The sequence below is a fragment of the Talpa europaea genome (assembly GCF_964194135.1).
Source record: "Talpa europaea genome assembly, chromosome: 3".
NCBI classification, from domain to species: Eukaryota; Metazoa; Chordata; class Mammalia; order Eulipotyphla; family Talpidae; genus Talpa; species Talpa europaea.
The window spans coordinates 139,985,180-140,010,675 of NC_140069.1; the positions used below are offsets into that span (position 1 = coordinate 139,985,180).

Genomic DNA, 25,496 nt, shown 5'->3' on the forward strand with positions numbered 1-25,496 from the left:
AAGAGACAGCATAAGAGAGCAAGAGGACCAATTCTGTCTGAAAGGAGTGAAAAGGCTTTAAAGCAAGCACCATCTGAGCTGGGCTTTGAAGGATACGTAGAAGTTCATTAGGTAAGAAAGGAGAAAGCCAGGTAGAAATGGAGATAAGAAAAGAAGCACAGACAGGAAAGTCCGTGTGTTATTAGCTATACAACTAGTTTGGTGTTAAAGGCATAAAGGACTAGAGATTTAAAAGGCAGGGGCTGCTTCGCATGGGACCGGAGGGACCATTTCAAAGTGCTTGTGATGTAGCTTCCAAGCCCAGTGCAGCTCGCAGCTGAAGCAACAAAGCCTCCTGTTCTCCTCTGTGCTTTTGAATGAACAGGCTGTGAAGAGTAGACAATGAAAGAGCAAGGACGACGGTAGCAGACAAGTTCAAGACAGCTGCAAAATGTCCATATTCATTTATCTGCTCTTCAGGTATTTTAGAGACCGATGAAAAATAACAGGAAGAATGAAAACACAAAAGGAACACCGCCTTTGACTAAACCAGGAGATGCCCATAAACTGGAATCTTCAGATGCAAAGAAGAGCGATCAAGTCAAAGTTGGACCAAGTTACAGGGAGACAGAGAGAGAATTCTGACCATCGACTACTGAAGAGAGGGAGCTCCTGTCTCCCTACCCCCCCCACCCCGCTCCAAAGTAGAGTCGCCCCCTGGAGGTGCTGCTAGGAAGCACTTGGAGACGGCAGGCCCCGAGTCAAGCCATGCAGCCTCAAACCAGGGGTTCAAAAAGAAATCTCTCACATGCAAACAGGAGCAGTGAACAAAGAGCACGCAACCTGCTGTCTCTGCAACACAGGGAGAAAAGCAGACAAGGATCTGCTGACAAACAGACACACAGGCCGGGGTCACTGCCAGAAGAGACCTGTGAGCAGAGCTCCACGAAATTCAGAAGTGGAAAAAGCAGGAAAGAAGGGAGGGGAGCGAGCAGGAACTGAACAATGAAACAGATGAATCAAGAAACAGTCATAAGACCACAGCAGAGGAAAACAGCAAAGGTTTGCCTGCAGTGTCTGAGCTCGTGAGTTATAGCAAAAGCCTGGGGACTATTTTCCACTCAGTGTCAGCGTCACACCGGGAAGGGAAGATGAAGACGGGTGAATAATACCAACTAAGCATATATGAAGAAATACTTCATTTACTGAATTATTAAATATGCATGTATTCAATGATTCCTCCATTCAAAATATCTGCATTGTGGAAGTCTTTTCCTTTTTTATTTTTATTTACCTTTCTATGAATTTTGATTTGAAGATTTGTTGAAAGTCCCCTTCCCAATGTTCACGCTGCTAGGTAGAATATTCATGTTTTTCTCCTTCTGAGGGAAGGCAACGTTTCCTAAACTAGGGTATCCATGGGAACTCAAAATTCAGGGCAGCTCCAGGAAAATAAGATGGGAGCTTTAGATTATAATGATATGCAATACGGATAATGACACCTAATATTAAATGATAATACAATAATTTATGTAATTTAATTGGATGCTATAATTTAGCATAACCGGTAAAAAGAAATATTTTTATGTTGAAATCAACACAAGCATAAAAAGCAAAAGTCACCTCAAATCTCAAAGTGAGGCACTTCAAACGAATGTGTGTTGAAGGCCATTAGCTTCAGGCAATGTCTCCTGGGCCCCTGGGGGTGAGTTTGTTCTACTCAAGAATAGGGGTATTTCTACTTTATTATAATTAGTCTTTTTCTTGGTTCCCTATTTGTTTTCTAATTTCCTGCTATGAGTAAGACCATCTGGTATTTTTCTTTTTCTTTCTGGCTTATTTCGCTGAGCATGATCCCTTCTGGCTACATCCATGTTGCTGCAAATTGCATGAGTTTACTTTTTTGATCGCTGAGTAATATTCCATTGTGTATATGTACATCTTCTTGATGATCCAGTCATCTATTTTTGGGCATCTGGGCTGTTTCCATAGCTTAGCTATTGTAAATAGTGCTGCAAGCAACTATAAACCAGAGACACACTACAGGGGGTAAGGGGAGGAGAGGCGGGATTAGGGTCAAAATAAGAGGGTGGGAATTGTATGGGGACTATAACCAAGATGAAAATGCATACATTGTGCACAAATGAAAAATGATGTAAGAACTATATAAAATAAAATAAAAAATAAATAAAAGGTAAAACATAAAAAAAAAGACTAGGGGTGTTTCCAAGGGAAAGCTTGAAAGTACCCATCTAAACACAACAGTAACATCCTGAAATTCAGCATTTTAGCAGGCAGTGTATGCACATAAGGAGAATCTGAGGGAAGGGGACATAAGCACCAGCCGTGTGTGTGTGTGTGTGTGTGTGTGTGTGTGTGTCTGTGTGTGTGTGTGTGTGTGATGCTATAGCCCCAGCACCAGCACTAAGAACCAAGAACTCACGATGGCTATTTATTTATTTTAAAATTAATTAATTAGTTTTTAACTGAGGTAATATTGGGGTATCCCCATCAGGTATTACCACTGTAGGGCACAACCCACCCACTCACCCATATCCCACCATCCTGCTCCCTTACTTCTTTGTTCTTATCCCTCCCCCAGGAGCAACTCTCTGTTTGCTTTTTCTAAATGACATTGTAGAAGAACTGGGGGCCTATGCCAGATGTGCGAGGGGGAAGGGGCAGGTGAGAGGATTCACCAGAGACAGAGTGGGCAGCAGAACAGGCAGATCGACTGAAATACACTGCTGAGGGGAGCAGCGAGTGAGACAGGAGAGGTCTGCTGTACCATGTGGGTAGCTCCTTGGATCGAACTCAGGCTGCTGCGGTGATAGCACTGAGACTTAACCCCAAGGCGACCAGAGAGGTCTGGCAGACGCTTTCTTGGCGACCTCTGGAAATGCTCTAAACCTCCAAGCTCAATCTATCACATGATTTATTTTTATTTGAATAATATTGTTCTATATATAAGATAGTAATAGGCATTTTAAAAAAACTATTCTTTTAAAAAACCTCTATACAGCATTGCTTTGCTTTTTATCTCATGGTTTTAATTCAAAAGCATCCATGGCTTTCCAACGTGGCTCTCTGAGGAATGTCTATATCATTTCCTTCCTTGGTGATAAATAGATGGTCCATGGAGTCTCCTCCAGTTTAGTCTTTCCCCAAGGTGGAGGTAAATTACACAAACACTGGGGACTATATTGTGGCCCTATGTTGCTTTATATTACTTATATTACTTTTTAGACATCCACACATCAATGCATATTCTCTTCCCAGTATCCCCAACACATACTCTCTTACTCAGGCTTCCTATACCATCACCAGGGAGGAAGTTAGTCAAGGGGTGGGGTCACGGACAAAGGTGAGTTCAGGACAAGCACTCAGGGCAGGTGTATGAGCAGAGCCTCAACAGACCTAAGAGCAGGACACATCTTTAAAAACTCAGCAATGAAATATTTCTCTAAGACTGGACAGACAAGGAGGGCTCGGAGATACTGAAACCATTTCACAGGCCTGGCCTGTGGGGCCAAGACCCCTTCATTTCCTGGTCCCATCATGGGATTTTAATGGAAAACAAAGGAAGAATGATAGGGTGAGGGAAGAGTTGGGCCAAAAAGCCCTCAGCTGAGAGGGCGGCCTGCACACGCAGCGCACGCGCTTGCTCATGGAGAGCGCTCTCACGTGAATTTCGTTATTTTCCTTGGTGTGCAGGGCTTTCCTCTTCACCCTCCAGCTTTAGGGCTGAGGACCACACCCAAAACACAGCCTCCCATAAACAAGGGTGACCATATATCCAACTCAGGAAAGCAAGAGACGCCTCTGGTTTCTGGCCTTGAAGAGAATCTGAATGTTCCTGTCCTCTCTTTTTGATCATCCTAGTTTTATTTCTTTCTCCCTCTCTTGCCAAACCCCTGACTGTTCCCTGGGCTGACTTATCCAATGTCCTTACTCTGCTGGAATCCAAGACCCTCCCTGTAAAACAGCCTCCATCAGAAGCCAACACTTGCACTGAAGAACACCAGGGACATGCAGGCCTGGGCAGAAGCCCTGCTGGACTCTGCTCTCTGCCTACAAGTTGTCTGTGAACAAATTGCTGAGAAGCAGCCCAAATGGTGCCTCTCAAAGGCCCAAATCACTATCACAGAAGTGCCATCTTAATGTCTCTTCCTGAATTTGTGGAAGGAAAAAGAATTTTCATTGAAATCAAATAAGCAAGGGGTGATTTAATGTGATTGGAAAGCAGGGCAGTAGATGGGCATCTCTGGCCAACACTTTGGTCCCATGAGCTTTGTTCAAGCGGGCACATACCACAGCTAGCAGACTGGCAGCCAGGCCCAGGAGAGCCTTTGCAGGGCTGAAGGGAGAGATAGTGAGATCACAGATGAGGATCCATCTTCAACACCATTCCTCCAGCCCCAAAGCATCTCTAAGTAGGTGAAATGGAACCAAGAAATCCCTTAGCACTGACTCCATCAGCTCCACAATCCTCTCTTTGTTTGTTCTTCCTCCAATTATGAATATTGCTATTAAGACAAAGAACAAAGCACATACAGTAAAAGAGAGAGCAGGGGGAATGAGCCGGAGAAAGATGAAAGTTACAGCAGCCACACAAAGTGGCATTGAAATGAGAGAAAGACAAACACATTCTCTATTCAAGTGGTCACAAACCCATTCAGGGGATGCCAAATTGCCTCAAAGGTAACATTGACGACCAGCGGAGAGGAGGGAGTGAGGAAAGAGCCAAATCTGAGAAAGGAGAGATGGGCATTTGTGTGGAGGTAAGGCAGCGAGTCCCAGGACTCAGATAACAGGGGCTGTTTGGTGAAATCTTCGCTTGATGTAAATTTCCACTAATTTCCTTCTTTTTAATTTTTTTTCTTTTTTTAATATTAATTTTTAATTTTTTTTTTACATCATTGTTCATTTTTACACAATATTTACTTTCCCCCCACCCCTCTGGTGTAGCCCCCATAGAGTTTCCTTCCCCCAAGGCACCCGTGCACCATCACCTCAGTCCCCTGGGCTCCTCCCTCCCTCCCTCTGGTCCCTCTCCCACCTCCTCCCCTGCAGGATGTCTCTGGTTTATAATTGTTCATTTTTGCTTTGTTGTGTTTTGTACTGTTATTATTTTTTGCACTGATGTCTTATTTGGTTCCCCTATATTCCTGCTATATGTTTATTGCAGCACTATTTACAATAGGTAAAACCTGGAAACAACCCAAATGCCCAAAAATAGATGACTGGATCAAGAAGATGTGGTATATATATATATATGCACAATGTGAAAATATCTACACAATGGAATATTATTCAGCAATCAAAAAAGATAAACTCATGCCATTCGCAGCAACATGGATGGAGCTAGAAGGAATTATGCTCAGTGAAATAAGCCAGAAGGAAAAAGAAAAATATCCACTAAGTCCCTACTTTCTCATCATTTCCTATCCTGTAAGATTCTCCATTGTCCATATATTCCCTGATGATCCCCACATGAGCTGTACTTGAATTACCTTCTGTGCTATTTTTAATTAGCCCCTGCATTTAGTTATGTTTTGGTGTTTCTAAAATTCCACTGTCAGTTTCTCCTACACACCCTCCTTAAGTCAGCTGAGAGTGGAAGCCCCTCAGTACCCTTTGAGCTTGAGATTTCACTGCCACCTACTGTTTATCGCTAAGAACTGCAACAAAATGAGGGGAAGGATTTTTGAAATCTGGGTTCAGATGAGAAGAAACAGGCAAAGACAGGCAAGGCACTTAGGGAAGACACAAATAAAATAAAGTGGTGGTGTTGAAAAACTTATATTTCACCAGTTTATTCAACAGTAAAATTTGACTATCACAGTTCTTGTTACCTAAAATATGAAAACACTTGGGAAACATTTCAGCATTTTAAAGAGACATGGAAAAATAGTACAGACAGGACAGTCAAGTAGATATAAAAGATATAATGCTTCAATTTAGAAATGCTTCAAATTAGTTGCCTGTCTAATTTGTAAAAAAGGGAGAAAGTAAAGGAATAGAAAAGGCACATTATTCTAGCATCCAACCAACGGATTATACTTGCAGAAAACCAGTAGGGAATCCTCTTTAGAAAAACCTATAATTCCCAATATTCTGGCTTCACCTCTGGCTTCCTTCTGTTGCAAATCCCTAGAAAGTCCCACTACTCTGTTTCCTCCATAAACTTTTGATAGTTGATGGTTCACTACATGCCAAGTTTCTTGCTCACCATCCACAGAATATTGAAAAATTTTCAAGGGCTAAACTTCATTGGCAAAATGGATACATGTTGAGATAGGACATGGAGACATGCTAGCCTCTCACTACACTGGACCCCAGATGTGATTCTTCATCCCCACCCCAGGCTCCTGTGCTCAACAGCACCGTTGTCTTCCTATACCCACCACGGTTATCTTTTATTTTCTCACTGATAAAACTGCAACATTTCTCTGAGTCAGAGATTCAGTGCATCTTTATTATTTCAATATGTGAACCCCCTGGATCAAGAAATATCACAATGGGAAATACAGAAATGGATTCCAAAGACTAACAAATGTGTTTAGTGTTTTATGTATCATTTTATGAAAATTGCCACGTGATTTGCAGTGGGTTACCCTGTAGCATTACAAGTAGGCATTTGCTTTGGCTTGATAGAGCACCTTTTCACGAACATCCGTCCATCCACCCACCCATCCATCCACCCATCTGTCCATCAGTCTGTCTGTCCGTCCATCCGTATGTTCGTCTGTCCAGCCATCCATCCGACAGCCTGCCTTACTGAATGCTCCCCCTACCAAGTACAGTGCAAAACCACTTACCAGTAATGACATGTCCCCAGGCTGGAAACACTGGCAAAGTTTGAGACTCACAAAAATGGAAGGGCAGAATTTCTTGGCATCTTTTTAAATAAATGGCTGTTTAATATTAGAGCACTTTTACCTTAGAATTTTTTTTCAGTGTTGTTCAAAATGAGCTGCGGTGCCTAAGGAATTCTATTCATACCCTGCCAACAGCTGTACTTGTAACTGAAATGTAACTCCATTTCCACCAAATGGTTTAGTTTCTCCAAATGCATGACTGCTGAGGAGCAATTATAGAAAAGAACAGAGCAAAACCTCTCAATATTTTGCACACATAAATGACAGAGTATTATTATGGGCTTGCTAAATAAAGAAGGTAACAATTTGAGTGAAGACAGGGAGAAAAAGAAGAAGAAAGGAAGTTTATCCAGATTGAGTGATTAACCAGGCAGGGTGAGATTTAAACCAGCTGAAGGCAAGTAAGGATGGGACCCAATATCTTAGTGAAACAGACGAAAGGGGCTGTTTCTATCCTGACAGCCCTGATTTCATCTCTAAGATATATTCCAGCAAAACCTGCATCCCACTAAGAAGATTAATTTTCTCCCTCTTATCTGATTGTGACGTCTGAAGGATATTTCCACAACCACAATCATTTCTCAATGGGCTTGTCTTCCTGTGGAAACCTGGAGTATTAACAAGAAACACAATTATCCTTTTATAAGGGTAATTGTTGGGGTCAGGTCACCAACTAATGTTCCAAGAAGAAGCTGGATACAGGAAATAGTGGAAACCACGAGGGGATGGAGGACTCTTTCCATGCGGTGCCTAAAACCTGCGAGTTTTTGGAAGGGAGAAGGTCTTGTTGGAGATATATACCCCGCCGTGCCAAATCCTTACACCTGTTGACTGCCACACCTGGAGATTTTGGTTAGTTCTCTGTGCTGGATATAAAATATGCCTTTTTCTGCACCCCAGGACTGGGGTTCAATAGGTGATCCACAAGAGTTTCAGGGCTGTCTTCTTAATAGGAGGTTCTCAGAATTGTAGATGATACTAAAAAGGCCAAGTTCTCAGTTTATCTCACTAGGTATTTTGGATACCTCTGAATAACTTGTCCGTTCTAACAACTTCCTTAAGCACATATCAGGTATGTGATGCTGAATGTCGTTGAGTACCTTCAATTATTTGAGAGGGCATTTATGGTTATATGATGCCAAAAAGCAGATACATATCTGCCCGTGTGCATAGGATAATGCATAGTACCCTTAGAAAGGCTGTTTTCTTTGAAATTAACATCTTCATTAATTCTTTAGGGATTTGTCCTTTTCATATAAAAACAAAGTGAAGCTAAGAAAAAGCAGCCAATTCTATCCCTCCTGTTTCTACATTCTCTGCACATATCCCCTCGGGCACATAGAAGCAACCATCATATCCCTTTTGGATATGAGCCCTTCAAGGTCAAAAGTTACTCTTTAGTTTTCTATCTTCAGGGACTAGGTATTTATACTGTTCCCATCTAGAAGGGGCTCGATATTTGCTCAATAGATATACGACAAACCAAAAGCTTAACCTATTTCTTAGAATCCAGTGAAATCATAAATTATATAAGATACATTACAGTTTAGTGATTAATAACAGTATCTCTTGCTAGAGACAGGCATGCTCTCCCAAACATCAAAATCCATCAGTCCTTGGGGCCTACCTGGTGGCACAAGGGGTTAAGATGCAGCACTATGAAGCTATCTATAGTTACTGCAGCGTAAATTCGATCCCCGGCCAGGGAGGTGACCCACATGGCGCAGCAGACCTCTCCTGTCTCCCCGCTGCTCCCCTCAGCAGTGTATTTCAGTCAGCCTGCCTGTTCTGTTCCCCACTCTGTCTCTGGTGAACCCTCTCAACTCCTGCATCTCTGGCCTGCACCCCAGCTCTTGTATGCATAAATAAATAATTTTTTTTTAAAAAATCCATCAGTCCTGCTTTGTTGATAAGGTGAAGGATACCTGCCATGACTCAGGTGTCCTGATTGAATGTCGTCTGCCTTCAGGTGAGTCATGCACTTTCTCCCCAGCATGTTAGTCTGGTGGAAGATGCTCTGTAATAGTAATTGTCCTTCCCTTTAGCTCCTTCAGGTGCAGGATTGGAGATACTAAGACAAAGTGCATTTCTTTCAATGAATTTTGTTTTTGTTTTTGCTTTTTTTTTTTTTTTTGCATAACCACAAAATATAAGAACCAGGAAAATAGAACTAGATGATTCTCATTTAAAAACTAAAGAATACCTTGCAGTTCTTTTACATATTTTCCCTGAACTCATTTGACTCAGAGGTAAGTCTGTCCTTTTCACAAAGAGAACTTGGAAAGAGCACCCTAAAATTTTCATTCACTGTCTATTTTCTTTCTTTTTTAAATCTCATAGAGCCTAAAGTGGAAAAAGTCTTCCTTCGGGCCAAAATGAAATAGAATCCTGACACTAATTGCGGTGATAAAAGTAATTTTATCACGGTACGGACTATTGTCCGTAGGTAGTCAAGGAACGCTCTGCTGTGGTTTGCAGAGCATTAGGTCACCTACTTGCAGAACAAATAGGTCACAGTTGCCCATGAATGGCCAGCTAGTAGAAACCCACAGATAAAAGCAAATGTTTCCAGAATTATGGTGTTTTAAGAGGAACTTTCTTAGACACTGAAATATTTTTGAACTTAAAACCAAATCCGTTCTAGATAATAATGAGTCAACCATCTCTCAACAACTATTCCAAAACTGACTTTTACTATGTTCTTCGGTTTTGAAGACCCTAAATGTGCTGGGCACCCTTCTTTGGAATTATGGGAATCTGTGTATAGTTGTGTCCTATTTATGGGGGTGGGGGAGGGAGGCAGAAAGAGAGAATGAAAACCTAATTTATTCTGTTGTTCATTCCCTTTCACTCTCCCTGAAGTATGGGGGAGGTTGATGGCTATTAGAAACTCAAGTGTAAAACTATGAAGAAACCAGAGCAGAGGCTGAGGGGGTTGGCTTGATCTCAGTCTGGAGGAGAAAGGGTCTCAGAGAGCAGATGTGTGGGGGCATGGAGGGAGGGGTGGGAGGCAGCACTGCTGTTACACTCCTGTCTCCTGTATTTCTTTATTTTTTAAAGTCACTCTTCTCAGAATCACTTCTGAGAACGCCTCACTTAGTTAGCTTTTTAAGGAAGCATTTAAAAAATGTATTCTTGGTTAATCATGTTATTTTGTTTTATTCTCCCTGTCAGTGATTCCTGTATTTCTCTTTCTTATTCGTCTTCCCTCTTGTTTCTTTGTTCTCTACTCTGGTATTCTTTTTCTAGTCATCAAATTGCATGCATTATTTGTCTGCAATCATTTTCCCCTTCATAGATGAATTTAGAGCCATAAATCATCCTGTGAATATCACTTCAGTGGTATCCTGCAAATTCTGATAAATACTATTTTCAAAATTCAAATTTTCCCTTTTGTTTTTAATACAGTGGGATTTTTAACGTTATGAACAGGATGTTAAAATTGAATTTTCCCACCTCCAAGTTAGAACTTTAAAAGTGAAAGTAACAGATGCCAATGACAGTTAGAATACGAAAATAACCCTTCAGGCCCTTTTTACACACTGATTCTTAAATATAACTAACTAGCAGGTAAATGTTGCAATAAAGAGTAAAGTTTAGACTGCATATACATATTGCAAGATGAAAGGATGCCTGTGACGGAATGGTGAGTGAATTTTTTTAAATAATAAAATATTAGAAATCACTTTCAAGATTCCGACATACATTATGGCATATCTGTGTTCAATATTCTATGCCAAATCAACTGATTTTAATCTACATATATAAATATGGATATATTTTCAAAACATGATGCTAAATGAAAATAGCAAGTTCCAAATGCTTACGCATTGTATGATGTGTTGTATGATGTAGGTGACGAAAGGCAAAATGGTAATACAAAATGAACTCAAAACCCCATAAAGCAATATGTACTGACGCTGCTTTAGATTATGAACTGAAAAATGCAAATAATGCAAATAAAACAAAACAACACTGAGATATATCAGGATGACTGGCTGGCCCGTGAGTCTTTTTCAGATAATTATTATACTTAATGAGATTGAGGCATATTTACTATACATTTAATAATTTAAAAATAACTTTATCGTCATTCTATTTATTTCTGTTTTTTAAGTAAAAAAAATTCTTCAAATTCTCTACCGTATTTATACCTTTTAGTAAATTTGTGTGTGTATGTGTGTCCACATTTATTTACACACGTATATATGCACACTTCTACATATGTGCATATATCATTTCCCTGTACTGTAGATTTTTTTCACTACATAAATATTAAAAATACAGAAACCAAAACAAATCTTGGGCTGCAGGGCTCTGGGCTTTCTGCCTTAGCAATGGTCCTTTGGGAAAGTGAAGTATGGTAGAAAAATATTTTAAACTCTGTAAGCCTGAGATTACCGACCTGTTAAGCAATGGTGAAATTTAAAAGTTGTTGAAAAGGACTAAAGATAGTTTATGAAGCAAAGTAAACGGCATTATTATATCAGTTCTAGCTCTCACTGACATCATTATACACCTTTTTATAATTACAATGATATTACAACATCATTTCCTAGCTGCAATGATACCTATTTGTATCAGAGATCATTTCTGAAGGAAATAAAGAAGTAGAAGGAAATAAGGAATTACAGTAATAATGAACAAAATTAAAGAATGAATGGAAAATGGGATATTTTATATCTTTTTAGTGATCTAAAACCACCATTTCATGAAAAGAACTCAAGGCCTGAGTGATTGAATGTGGCTACTTGTTTTCCCAGTGAATCCATCAAAAAGTGTTGCAGAAGAGTCAACTACATCTAAGGGCTATGGTAGTCAAGATGACCAGGAAAACCAAGAGCTGCCAGTGGGTGATCTATCCAGAATTGAGAGAACCCTGGAAGGGTGATATAACCCAAATAAAACACGAGTTGACTTTGATACAGGGCTTTAAAAAGCTGTTATATAAAGTGGCACATGCATTTCTGATTCTTGAATAGCATATTCCCATCTTAGAAACAATCACTGCATATATAAATCAGAAATATCCCTTATTATACTACATACAGGGAAATTGGCATGGGAAACTCAGTTGTGATCACGCTCAACTTTCTGGAAAGCAATTACAGCTGATCTATAAGGACAACTAAAATACACATTTTGGTTTGTCTAGGCTTAATTTCTATTTCTGTGGCTGATTAAAACTCTAATTTTCAAATAAATCTGCCTACAGGTTGAAGGCCACTCTGGGTGGCTGATTCATCCTGGTTTCACAAGTCTCAATTTTGTACAAGAAAGAAATGGAAAAATACCCTGAATTGTAAACAATCAAAATGCCATCAGAAACCAACATGGTTTAATTAAAAAGGAAAATCCTTGGTAATTCATTTTTTTTTCTTTTCCACTCTGTGGACAACAAAATAAAAATTTGTACAGAGAAGCAATTAAAACACAGTCGCCTTTTGCCCTCAGGACACCTGAGCTGAACCTTTACCAAAGAAACAATTAGTTTCAGATTTCTCTTTTTCTCCCCTGTGTCACACCAAAATTGCTTCCCATCTATCTTAGGAAAAATGCACTGTCTTGCTTCTTCAGTGAAGGGTAGGTTTCTAAGGACTTTGATAATATTGTTATTTTGTAAAATGGTAAGACCCACGGGTACAAGACCGCAGTCCCTCTTTGATTAGGACCTGGGACAGGCTGGAGACAGCCTCACATCATGAATTGTAATGAACTCGTATGACCGCTGAAATGGGGCAACTGTCCTGCAGTCAAAGCGTGAGGGTGAGCGTGTGAGCAAGCATGTCCAGGACCTCAGACCCCACCTAGAACCTGCCCCGAAAGCAGGGATGATGACAAGAAGGAGGAATCGCCAGACACAAAGGGCCAATACTGTCACCAAACCCCAATGTGCACCTACTTCCAGACCACGTTCAGACCCCAGAGAAATCTTGCACGCCTGCTCTCCTGATCAGGAACAAATGCTAACTGAACAAGTGAACCAGAGGACAGAAGCCACACAAGAGCAGTCTCAAAACCACTTGGCAGCGACAGAGCAAGACCAGAGACACATGGGACAGAGCTGACATTCCAGACTCTTCGCTATTACCCGCATGCAGGTCTTCAAGGGGGGCAAACACAGAGACACCTGGGCAACACCAGAATCCAGCAAAGCAAGCACTGAAGGTGTTCCGAGATCCACGTGCAAGGTCTCAGCCAGGCAAGAGCAAGAGGAATGGAAAGTGAACGCCCTCGGCAGAGCGAGCGAGGTGGGTGAAATGGCCCATGAGTGCAGACACAGCTGGAGCTCCAGGATCAAGGGGACCTGCCCCTGGGGCACCCCATGCAGCCCTCTCCCCGCAGCACACAGGAAAAGAAGAGAGAGCTCTTACTGTAGCCCACGGGAGTGGCTGAAATCTTTCATATCTGAGTCCTCATAGTGCGGACTTATCATGCCCAGCCCACCATCGCTCAGCATGCGCTGCCGCAGGATGGGGCTCCACCAGTCTGCCATCCTGGGGGGAAGAAGGGGGTTAGCATTCCGAGTCCGCCACGGCTAGTCTGCTCTTTGGGACGATTCCTGTCTTCTGATGGGAGAAGAGAAGCCACTCCTACTTACTAGGTCTTTCGCATTTATTTAATTTTCTCAACCATCATCAGCCGCTCCTTGTGACTCTGCCCTCTTTACAGATGAGAAAACTGAACTTCCAGATTCAGTGATTTTTAATAGGACCCAAATATAAAAAGGAATGGAGTCTGTTGTGGGATGCAGATGAGGAAATATCAGGTTGTTGAAAAGTCATGACGTATCTTTTCTATGTTTTTCAAACAAAAATGCATCATGACTTTTCCAACAACTCAATAGCTAAACTCACCCTCTCTTACTGCTTCTCTGCTCCTGAATTATTTCCAGAGGGGGCAACTGATGAGAAATAAGAAAGCACTGACTGCAGTTCTAGTGAACATTCAGGCTGCTTAAGTTTTGGAGCTAAAGCTAACAGATCTAAACTAGGACAAAGTCATTTCTTGTGACCATTAATTGACAAGGGAGGAATGACTAAGAGGCAAAGACCAGGTCACGCTTGGCAAAATGGGATTATTCTGTTAGCGCAGGGGTGGGAGCCCAGCTTTTTTCTTGTTCTTTCTTTTCCCTTTTTTTTTTTTTTTTTTTGCGGGGGGACTCTTAGACTCTAGTATCCACCACTTCTGCAGAGGACACAGAGTTTCACTTGCCCTGCGCACAACAGACAGCCTGGTTTGCACTACATATCAACCAAGGGAGCCTTCTCCACCACCTTTTGGAATTCCTGGGGCTACATTATGCCAGCCCTTGTGCTTAGAGCTTCCCTTCATGCTCTGAAATCACAAGCTCTGGCTCCCTAAACACAGATATATATGTTGCCCATCCTGCCACCGCTGCCTCCTGACTCCCCACAGACTCGGGACACACATGGGCCTCAGCTGTCCCTGACAGAGAGAGACATTCCCCAAGAGCAGCAAAGGTCAAACAAACCAAGGAAGACAAGGAGCCAGGGTCAGGGCTACTCGGTGACTCTGTCTGTCCCTACAGTGTGAGTATGTGTGCACCAGGTGTGTGCCCCATCTTGGTGCACCTGTATGTGCTTTCCAGGGAACCCTTATTTGAATGATCCTGCTTTGTACAGCAGTAGGCACTGATGTTAAATTGACTTCACAAAGCAGAGACAGCCTCATGTTTGGCTTTAATTTTCACTGTGTTCCCCAAGTGTTTATGAGAGTACCTGTTCACAAAGTGTCCTTCCAATAAATATTTTTTAAATATTAAAATAACTAGAAATATTCATAATATTGGATGATTCGATGTAATGAATAAATACATGAAATCAGAAAGCCTGGGACTAAATCCCTGTCTTTCCTTTTGTTTTCTGAGCAGTCCTCGGAAAGTTACAAGATCCACTGAGCCGCGATTCTCTAGGCTATGAATTTAGTATAATAAGAGCACCCAACACGCAGAGTCGTGTGAGGATAACAATATAATACTTAATGATTATCTAGAGAGAACCAGGGATTGCTCTAAATGTTTTACACATATCAGTTCATTTATTCCTCAATTTTGTCAGTAGGTATTGCTATTATTTCCATCTTACAGATGAGGAGACAGGTTTCTCAAGATGATTAAGTCAAGAAGTGGTGACAGGGAAATAAGAAATACGTCTGTCACACTGTGTGGCTCATTAGTGTGTGGTGTGTCGTAGATATCGTTGCATAATTTACATGTCTCGGGCTGCCTGGACAAAGCAAAAAGAGGAAGAAAGGAGCAAGAAGAGGAGAAAGAAGGAAGGAAGAGGAAAGCAATGGCAGAGCACCTGTGTCAGTGTCTATCTGGATAACACCGTCAAGCACAGATGCATAAGCTCAAAAGCAAATGCCAGTGCTTTCTTGTCTTGTAGGGAGTGTTGGTGTGGTGGGTATGGAACCTTCGAGCATGATACAAATCCAGGTGGTTTTGAGTGATTTTACACAGTTATTCATAAGACAGACTTATAATGGAACCAGGTATACTTCACTCTAAAGAGTCATCACAAGGAATCTGCATTTTAAGTTTGGTGTCATGAGAATGTCAAGTCCAAATCCAAGTGCATGTTACCCTGCGGCCAGCCCCACCACTACACCCCCAGGGCAGATGCCTACTCACCCTGAGGCTTGCTCCACCACCAAGTCAGGCATTCCTGGAGGCGTGCCCGCCTGCTGGGACAGCGCCATGTCTGGGTCCAGAATAAAAATCTCATCGTGGGAAATCTCCATCACAAAATGCAAATGTTCCTAAAGAAGAAAATGATTTGGTCAAGTGCAAATCTGTGTTCTGAAAGGTGACATAGCGAAGACTTCTTGGTCTTAAGGGACAGTGAAATTCAGTGATGCATCAGGCGGCCAGAGGGCCGGTCAGAGGCCTGAGCAGTGGACACCCCTTCCTGGTGGTGGCAGAGCAGCAAGAGGCTAGTAAGGGCAAGAGCCGAATCTCTTCTGGATTGGGATTCCCAGTTGACCGGGATCTTGTTAGGCACAACCAGAGATGGTCTTGCCTTTTCTGCCCAAATCCTACCCAAGACATGCCTCCCCCATATGCAACTGGTTCCAGCTTGGTCTTGACTTCTCCCCGGGGTCTGGTCAAGGCTAAGTGGTATGGTTAACACCTGGCTTTATCACTGGACTCCATACCATACTCTTCCTCACCCAGGAGAATCTGGACCTTCGAGCACTTGATGTGATTGAGCTTTACCATTTCATTCCTCTCCTCTGGGAAGTAATGACTTGAGACTCAGTAACTTAGACATGCACTTGGCATCTTAAACTTGCTAACGAAACATGAACTTGGTTTTCTTATATTTTTCTCATTGAGGTAACATTGGTTTACAACATTGTATGTGATTTAAGGGTACAGACTCGTACCTCCCCAAATGCATGTCACATACCATACCCCCCATCAAAGCACCCACAGTCCTCACCCACAGCCCCTGAGCCCCTTCCTGCCTTTGCTCCCCACCCCTTTGGTAGCCTCAATTCTGCAGTCACATTCTTTGGGGTTTGTTTTGACTTAGTTTTATCTGTTCTTTGTTTCATTTCTTTACAGCTTACATGAGTGAAGACTGGTACTTGTCTTTCTCCTTCAGACTCACAGAGAATGAGTCTCCACAGAGACATAAAAGTTGACTATGTGGAGGAATATAGGTGCCTTGGTGGTGTGAGTTTATACCCCTGAAGAGGGTGATCCTAGACCTTTAAATCATATACAGTGTTGTAAACCAATGTTACCTCAATTAAAAAAATATATATGAAATTAAAAAGAACTGTCTGGGAAGCAGTAAAAATAGCAGTATAAATGAAAAGTTGGCGTGCAAGCTGGTGACAATATTTACAAGTCTGGTTATTTTCTCTACTCATTCGCAAGGTCAAGCCATATCTCTTGGGTCCACAAGTCACAAAACACATGAAGGCAAATTAAAACGCATAGTTTAGGCTACGAACACATTCCAAAATTTGTAAATGCTTCAGTTATTTTGCTGGTAAACTTCACAAGATCAGCTGCCAATAAAATTTTTCACTTTCATAAGTCCACTCAAGAAAACTTACCTGAGATCTGTCTATTCGATAAAAGCGATCAGCAGAAGTTGCTAGGAAATAAAAAATTTATATGACATCAGAGTGTGCTGTGCCTGGCACCAACTTTCAACTTTTTCTCCTCCTATGTCAGTCAAAGGCCTTGCATTCCAGGCATGCTGGACTATTGGCCAGTCCCTGACTCTATTAAGCAAACCTCAGCTCTTCCGTGCCTCTGCCACAGCTACCCCACTGCTTAGAAAGCCCTCCCCCCTAGCTCGTATCCACAGCTTACTTAGCTTTTAAGGATCAGCTCATATGGCTTCCTTAGTCTCAACCTTCTATCCCTAGACAGAATTCCTTGCTCCGTGCTGTATGCACAGTTACATTAGCCAGACTTCCTAAGGCAGCAATTCTTATTTTGGAAAAGAGCTTGAAGATACAGAGCCAGGAACCACATCTGGCCTTAAAGGAATCATTTCACTTTAAAATTGAGTCTCTAAGCTATGTCTGAAGAAAGTCAAAATAGCAAAACAAACAAACAAAAACCATTTAAGCATTCCTAACAGAGACTGACTACATCTGTGGTTTGAGAAAAAAAAAATTTGTTAAGTACAAATTTGGGGTTTCTAAAATCTCTGATTTTTCTTAATATTCAAAAGATTTCTATCTTCCTCCTCACTTAAATCTATCTAACAGTCTAAATATTATAAATAGATTTCCTACAAAGTACTTAGTACTAGGAGAAAAAGTTAAAATGCAAAGAATCAATCATCATCAAAAAAATCATAAATATTTAATGAGCAGTTTCTGTGCAAAAGGAACTGGGCAGAGAAACAAGACTTTCATGATCCCTGCCCTCTAAAAGCCACAGGAGAATAAAATCTGCCTAAGAAGGACTTAACTTTACCGTGTTCTTTTTAAACCATGGCTAAAACCAACTTTTAGAGATTTTAAACAAAACCATTCACAGTAAAAATATTAACCAGGTTAAGGCCATCATCAACATTGGTCATTTTATTTAAGGCTCTATACAGAATAAACTATATAGAATGCTTCCTATCAATTTTCATAATTTTCTTAACTGGAAGTTGTTCTTCCAGATACAGGAAAATAAATGATCATGTCTCTCAAACACTTGGGAGTAGAGAAGGAAAAGCAGTGTAAATTATCCTCTGCAGCAGTTGACAAGCCATTAATGAAAACCCACATCATGATTTATGTGGGTTAATCTCATCTGGACACAACTGCTCACTTTCATAATATGGCCCCACTCTTACAGGTCTGGTCCTACTCTTACCCTCATGTACATCCTGTCAGATGCACACACAGATAAGCAAGTGAGGTGTACACTGAAAACCCTGTGTTCACATCAACAAGAGCGAGAACTGGATAGTAGCTACACCAGGTAGCAGCTACACTGGGTAGTAGCTATACCAGGTAGTATGCAAGCAGCAATGTATTGCAACATGGGCAGATGGATAAAAAGAAGGAGTAGGTTGCATCTAGGGAATGAGCAATAATTGATATGGAAAGTGAGCTCATTAGCCAATCGGAAAATAACTGAATTGTTATACATTCAGTGGATCATGGTCTGCAGGGCAGATGTGAATGCAACTAAAATTTTCTACAATTCACAAAAATTTATACCTCATGCTGAGAGGATGGGTCAATGAAAATAATAGGAGAGTTCCATAGTAAGCCAACAAGATACAAATCACTACCTATCCCAAGATTACTAAATCCATCCACCAGCCCGAATTTAAGGCAGGCACTCAGCATTTGTCAGGAAAGCTGTAATGAAAGGAAGGGTCAGCTCAGGTGATGTGATGCTGAGAAGTTCAGTCCATTGGCCAGTTTGTGTGGTGGGAAGTGATTTCAGGAAATTGCGTGGCATCAAGTCCACATCATTTGATTGACACATACCAGTTATGTGGAAGCCACATGAAAGGTTTCTGCATCATCTAGAGGCCATTCTATCCACCAGTACCTTGCGCTGCTGTGCCCCTGGGCCCTCCATGAAACATAGAAACACTCACCATCTAGAAAGCACCACCGTGGGGAGAGCCTCTGAGCTGACAGTGCCCTGGGAAATGAGGTCTCGTGGTCCTGGAAAGAGAGACACACATCCTTGCAGCTCCCTCTTAATGACTGAGGGACTCCCCTGCCTGGACCCTCCTCCATAGCCTCTATTTCTAAGAGTGAACATTTCCCCTGAACAAAACAAAGTGATTTGAGAAATCAAATCATATCTATTTTATTAGAAATATAAACAGCGGCCTTCCTTAGAAATATATTATTTTACACAGAAATTTTTAAAACAACACCCACACATAAATTTCCAGGTAGTTTTCAATTATTCCATTAAACATTTATACATTAGGTAATACGGGACATTTCCTCCTTGGGGCCATTCTTTACAATTTGTGAAGCTGAAGACCTAGCGGCAGCTGGCTGCCATCTGTATTTTGGTTCTCCACACAGTATGCCCAGTTCTCTTACTACAAGAGTCTGTGCTTATCCTCACTGAAAAAAATAAAAAGCACATTCTAGTTGACAAGGCATTCTAGTCCTGACTGATAGGGAAACTGAAGTCACTGACAGAAATGAAACAAACGAGGAGGGAGGCCAGGCCTCTGTGGGGAAGGTCATGGGGGTTTGACCCTTATCAGGAGTCACAGATGTTCAAACTTAGGGATGCGCCCTGGGATGCAGCTGGGTTTGTGTGACCTTGTGTGCAGAGGTGGACGGGAGAAGGAAATGAGAAAAACCCAGGAAAAGTAATAGGAGAGCCGACCAGAGGTTGCAGGGACGTCCTTGGGGTTTAATGAACACTCCCCACTGCTGCTGACCCCCAGGAAGTGTCTCTGCCTGCACCAGCGGATCTCAGAGGGTGAGGCCCGGAACAGCAGCTTCAGCTGGGGCTCCTGTGATTCTTGCAGATTTCCAGGCAGCACCCCGGAAACTACCTAAGGGTCAACTGAAACCCTGGGGTAGAGCCCACACCTTCAGGTGAGTGTGGTGTATGCCAGAGTTTTAGAACCATGGGCCCAAGTAAGATTCATGTTACTACTAGAAATCTTGGGTATGCGGAGATTTTAATATGAATGGATACTGCAAATTAAATAACTGATAGAGGAAAAATTGGTCAGGCTGACACTAAAATTTACGTTATAGAGTGTTGATATAGCAATGAATAATGAGATATATATTCTTTTTTAAACTGATTTTGTCATCTGGCTGGTTAAGCTAAATGAAATCTTGATGTGTGCTCACTCACTATTCATATGAGAATCACGTTTAACATTTTAAGAATTATATTTTGACTCATGCGATACCTTGTTTGAAAGGAAGTTACGGCTCTTTAATATATTTTTATAAAACATGTAAAGCTATCAACGTGTGTGAGTTTGGTAAGAAATCAAATTATAAATCAGAGAAATGTAATTATAAAGCAAAAAAATCTGAAAGTGATTGAGAATATTTAGCGGCAATTATGAAAATAAAGAAAAGTATTAAACACAAATGGTTGTCTTCTCTAAGAATAAAGAGGCTTAAACACTAAGGACATTTCTGATACTAAATGTGCCATTTATGTAACAGAAGCATCTCCATGAAAAAGGGAGGTCCCATGCTTTCTGCCCCCCCCCCCAATGAGGGGCGGAGCTGAGTGGCCAGGTGGAGCTCTATACAGGTGTGCTCAGAGGAGACACAGGAAGAAGGGTGTAGCTGCTGCTCGGCCTTGAACTTCACCAGTGACTTGGGGACATGGAAGCAGACACATGGAGGAGACACATGTTGACACTGGAAGAGACATGTGAGAGATGGACGGGGGGGAGCTGACAATGGCACCCATTACTTTGATTTATACTTTGATTTTGCTCCTTTCATCCTAGACTTTCCTGGACGCTTTTCCTCTTTCTATGGTTCCCCACCAGAAGGTGCCTTAGACATGTAGCAGGCTGTGGGGCCTTGGTGGCCCCACTTTGGGCCAAGCCTGTTTGGCTAGGCACTTACCCATGTGCGGCATGCTTTGTCATTATGTGGTGAATGGCAGGGTCCCTTTAGAGCATGCTAGTCTGGGGGCCCTGCCTAGGTCCTGTGCTAACAGGGACCAACATGAAAAATCATCCTAATTCTCCCAGGCAAAAATTGACTCTGAAATCATCCTAATTCTCCCAGGCAAAAATTGACTCTGAATGGGCCTCCCCGGTGGCGCAGCGGTTGAGCGCTGGGTTGCGAAACTGCGCGCGGCCTCTGCGGCGCCGGTTCGATCCCCGGCTGCTCCCCGGCCACCAGAGGAGGGTCCCACATGGCGTGCAGACCTCTCCTGCCGCCCGCTGCTCCCCTCAGCAGTGTACTTCGGTCCTTCTGCCTGCTCTGCTCCCCGCTCTGGCTCTGGTGAATTCTCTCACCCTCCCGCGCTTCTGACTGTACCCAGTGCATGTATAAACAAACAAACCAGCAAACAAATAAATAAAGCATGCCTCTATAAAAAAAAAAAAATTAAAAAAAAATTAAAAAAAATAATAAAAAATTGACTCTGAAAAAACACAGAAACACTCGACTTACATTTAAAAACTCAAGAGCTATTTCCAGAATATTCAAATTAGAGAAAAATGGATGTTCTTTAGTATAACTTAACAAAATACAGACCTATTTACAGCCTCAGTCACAGATTAGCTTGCTTAGGCGGGCAAAGTGATAATGATAATGTAATCCTTTTTTATGTGCAGTTGTCTGTGTGGCTGCTTTTATTCATTTATCAGACTTCATCTATTCATTTATTTTGCTCATTTTCTGCTCATTTATTTATTCCACAAGGCAGCTGCTATAACTCAACTTTCTTGAATAGGTTTTTTAAGGCACAGACTTCCAGTTGCAAAATGAGTAAGTCATGGGGACATGACAGAGATCACGGAAGCTATATCATGAACACTGCGCTGTTTCTTCAGAAGTTGCTAAGTCAGATTTTGAAAATTCTCATCACAAGGCAAACACCTTTATAACAATGCATGGTCATGGATGTTAATATACAGATATCTCAATATATACAAATATTGAATCAGTACAGACACACCTGAAACACTGTTCTATGTCAACCACACCTCAAGTTTATAAAACAGATGTTTTGTTTAAAGAAAATGTTGATTGCTCTGTGAAAACACACTGAATGCCACTGAGCTCTTTGAAACATCTTAAATGGATCCAAGTGGGTCTTCAAAGAGATTCAACAGACCTTGAACACCCTGAAATCTCAACAAATATGGCATCTCTGTGTTTTGATCTGAGATTCCCCAAAAGATTAAAAAGCTACTTTGATAATCAAACATTTAGGTCTGAGGGAATTCAACAAAATAGGAAGACCCTACCAACAAAATGCTGTAACAATATCCAAACTCACAAGGATAGAAATTCACACTTCAAAGTCACTGATGACCATCTCCCAAACAACGGAAACTCTGAGCTCAGGGCTATTCTCCTGGTAATGGGCCAAAATCAGGCCAATTTCTACATGGATATTATACATAGGATTCAATGAGCCTTTTGCTTATTTCTACCCAGGGTCTCAGAATAAAGTGCCTGAACTTCTACTTAAGTTTATCTTTAAAAAAAATAGACACAGGGAAAACACATACTGAGTATTGCATTACCTGAATAACTGAAATTAAACAGTACTTCACCAGTGAAAAGTACAGGAACCTCATGAAATATGTCTAAAAATATGTTTATATAAAAATATATTTATGTTTAAAAATAACTGGATATTTTTCTGATATCTAGGGAGAACACAATTCAATCAGAGGCCTGAGTTCTCCAAATTGTCTTGCCTAAACTACCTGTGACTCCTCTCCCCTCCTATTTTGAAGCTCTTTAGCCTTGCTCATTGAAAAATGGGAGCTCTTAAGGGGACAGATATTACTATGAAGTCTTATATTAAAGGGCATTGAATTCCGAAGCAAAATGTAATTAACGTCTATCCAACATGGGTAAGACTTAAAATGCAAGAGAACTAAACTACTTATTTTAAATGTTTACAAATCAAAAAGATATATAAAAACATATATATAAGTGGAGTCTAAACAAAATTTTCCTCTGGCATCTAGTTAGTATTTGTGTGTGTGTTTGTTTGTGTGTGTGCACACACACAAACAGAAGATTTTCACCTGGTTCAGGACCCTAAAAATTGGAGATTGTCTTGACAGCAGATGATAGTTCAAGGTATGTCTAAAATGTAAAACATACCCACCAAATATATAATAATCTATAAAATGAAAAACAAAGAAATGTTAGTAAGCACAAGTAACTATATCTACAAGTTCTGAGAGAACAGGAAGGCAAGAACAGGCTAGAAAGAGGAAATCTAGAAAGAGGAATGGGACAAAAACATAAGGCAGCAGATTGTACAGGCGCTGGTGGGAAGGGCACACGCTTGGACATACAACCATTCTGAGAGATTTGGGGCCAGTCTCTCATCTATCCTCTCTGCCTTAGATGCCTCATTTGGGAACTAGAAAATGGCCAACATGGTGTCTGTTGCAAAGGATTCCTTTGTGTAAAGGATTCCTTAGAGAAGTAAATGCAGCACAGGAGAAATACGTGACTCCTTGGCAGGTACGTGTTGCCATGCAAGTCTAGTTTGGCTGGGACAGCCAAGACACACAAGTATTTTCCCTAAAACAATTCTGGCTCTTAACCACATGAGGAACTCATGGGACAGAGGTCACATTTCAGGCCAGATCATTTAGATGGTGCTGCTTCAAACAGCATCATTTTATCCATCCATGTATTTGTGCTCAGATTCTGACTTTTGGAGAAAAGAAGTGGACAGATTTGTATGCACAGTCACAAAAAGGAATGACAGCAAACAAAGGCTGAAATCATACCATCTGTTGGTTTGGTGTTCATAGGACTTGGCTTAATCAGCAGTCCAAGGCCTTCTTTCAGTTTTAGAAGCTACATAATTGTCTTAAATACAGGGTATTGTCTTCTGCTCCCATGTTCCATTGCCAACAGCAATATTTTTCCCACCACTTTATTTTACTGTCCTCTCCCCACTTGATACTATTCTCCACCCAACAGTAACTATGCTTAGTTGCTATTAGCATAATTTTACCCCAATTATCTTTTCTCTTGCTGATTTGGGTTGTTAGTTGTCTCACAGCTACACATTATTCTTATTGTTGTGACACAGTTAAGATCAGTCTTTTCAAGGTATATTTATTAAAGCTAATGAGTATGAGGCATGCGATTTGAAGGTCACAGAACAAAGTGGGACCGTGACTTCTGAGGTGGTACTTAGAGGCTGACTGCCTACTCCCAAGGTCCTTGTCAGCACCCATAGTCGAGTTGCTCTACGTTTAATTTAATAATTTCAATGTCTTTTCCTAAGGGAGGACGATTTTAATTACAATTTTCATTTATTTCCCAGTGATCGTGAAACACCACTGATTTCAGGGAAAGGATTTTAAGTCTACTGTCCAAAGAATTTGGGTCTGCTTAAGAAGATAACGGAGAGAGTAAGTGTTGGGAAAGCAAAGGAAGACTCGGTGTTCAGTGAAGAAAACCCTTTCCTTTCAAGGAAAGGAAGTGTCTGAAATTTGGGGTTGATGAGCTTTGACCTGGAGCAGGAGTTTTCAGAGTCCTGACACTGAACTCTGGCTCAGATGTGCCGACATAGAATGACATACAATCACACATTCTGGTGACAGGTCCGTTACAATGTCAAGGAGAGCACATGGCTCGTGACTCATTCATCCTTCCTTTGGTTTTAGGTCCCCTCCCTACAGCTTCTGTCCTGCCTCATCTCCACCGTCTGGCCTTAAAGGCAATGAAACAATCATCTCAGCAAACTGTCAACTATGCAGTGAATAACATTTTGGTAAATGATAAGTTTTCCATCATCTCCCTCCCTTTACAGTATGTCCATTTTTTACTTGTGAAATTTTCCATAAACACAGCTCCAATTCAGTATTCCTGGGTGGTTCTATATTAAATAAAATGGAGACTGTTGGTTTTCTTATGTCATTTCATCTACTCACTACTCTCTATCTGGGGAAATTTCCTCGAGTAACATACCAATGGGAGAAATGACTCTGCAGAATTCATAGAACTGTTCTTCTTGGTCTAGGGGGTCCTGTCACTGCCACAGGGTTCATCCAGAAGCATTAAGGCTACAGTCTCATTTGGTAAGTCTATCAAGTTATTCTGATGCTTATTCTTAAGCCATGTTTGCTCTGTCATTGGGAAGGCTGTCCTTATCGATCTTTCCTACCATCTACCTGATTATTCTTTCAGAACCTCTTCTCCGGCATATAAAAGTGAGCCACAAGAGAACTGCTGCTTTGAGAACTTAAGCAAACTCCCAGAAGTCTCCAGTTAATAAATGGTAGCACTTCAGTTCAAATACAGTCCTCTTTTACTTCAGAGCTCAAGAACTTAACAACACCAGGTTTTATGTCTTCTAGAGGAATTAGATTTACTTGCTGTTCTAAGGATGGGTGGAATTTGTATAGGTCAACTTTGAGAAAAAAGACTTAGCCCAAGCAAAAACATGAAGCAAGCAAAAGCTAGAAT

The 25,496-nt window shown here is 41.3% G+C and overlaps 1 protein-coding gene across 2 annotated transcripts in view; it reads right to left on the bottom strand.

The window, feature by feature from the left end:
• Nucleotides 1-25,496, bottom strand: part of DGKI (diacylglycerol kinase iota) — a gene marked incomplete at both ends in the record, with an annotated part of 370,310 nt that overhangs the window by 47,348 nt on the left and 297,466 nt on the right. For both annotated transcript variants that reach the window (XM_084229448.1, XM_084229447.1), the window contains 4 exons: nucleotides 13,235-13,357; nucleotides 15,517-15,644; nucleotides 16,953-16,993; nucleotides 18,959-19,028. In XM_084229448.1, coding sequence (XP_084085574.1) covers nucleotides 13,235-13,357; nucleotides 15,517-15,644; nucleotides 16,953-16,993; nucleotides 18,959-19,028 — 362 coding nt within the window. The remainder of the gene's footprint in view (nucleotides 1-13,234; nucleotides 13,358-15,516; nucleotides 15,645-16,952; nucleotides 16,994-18,958; nucleotides 19,029-25,496) is intronic.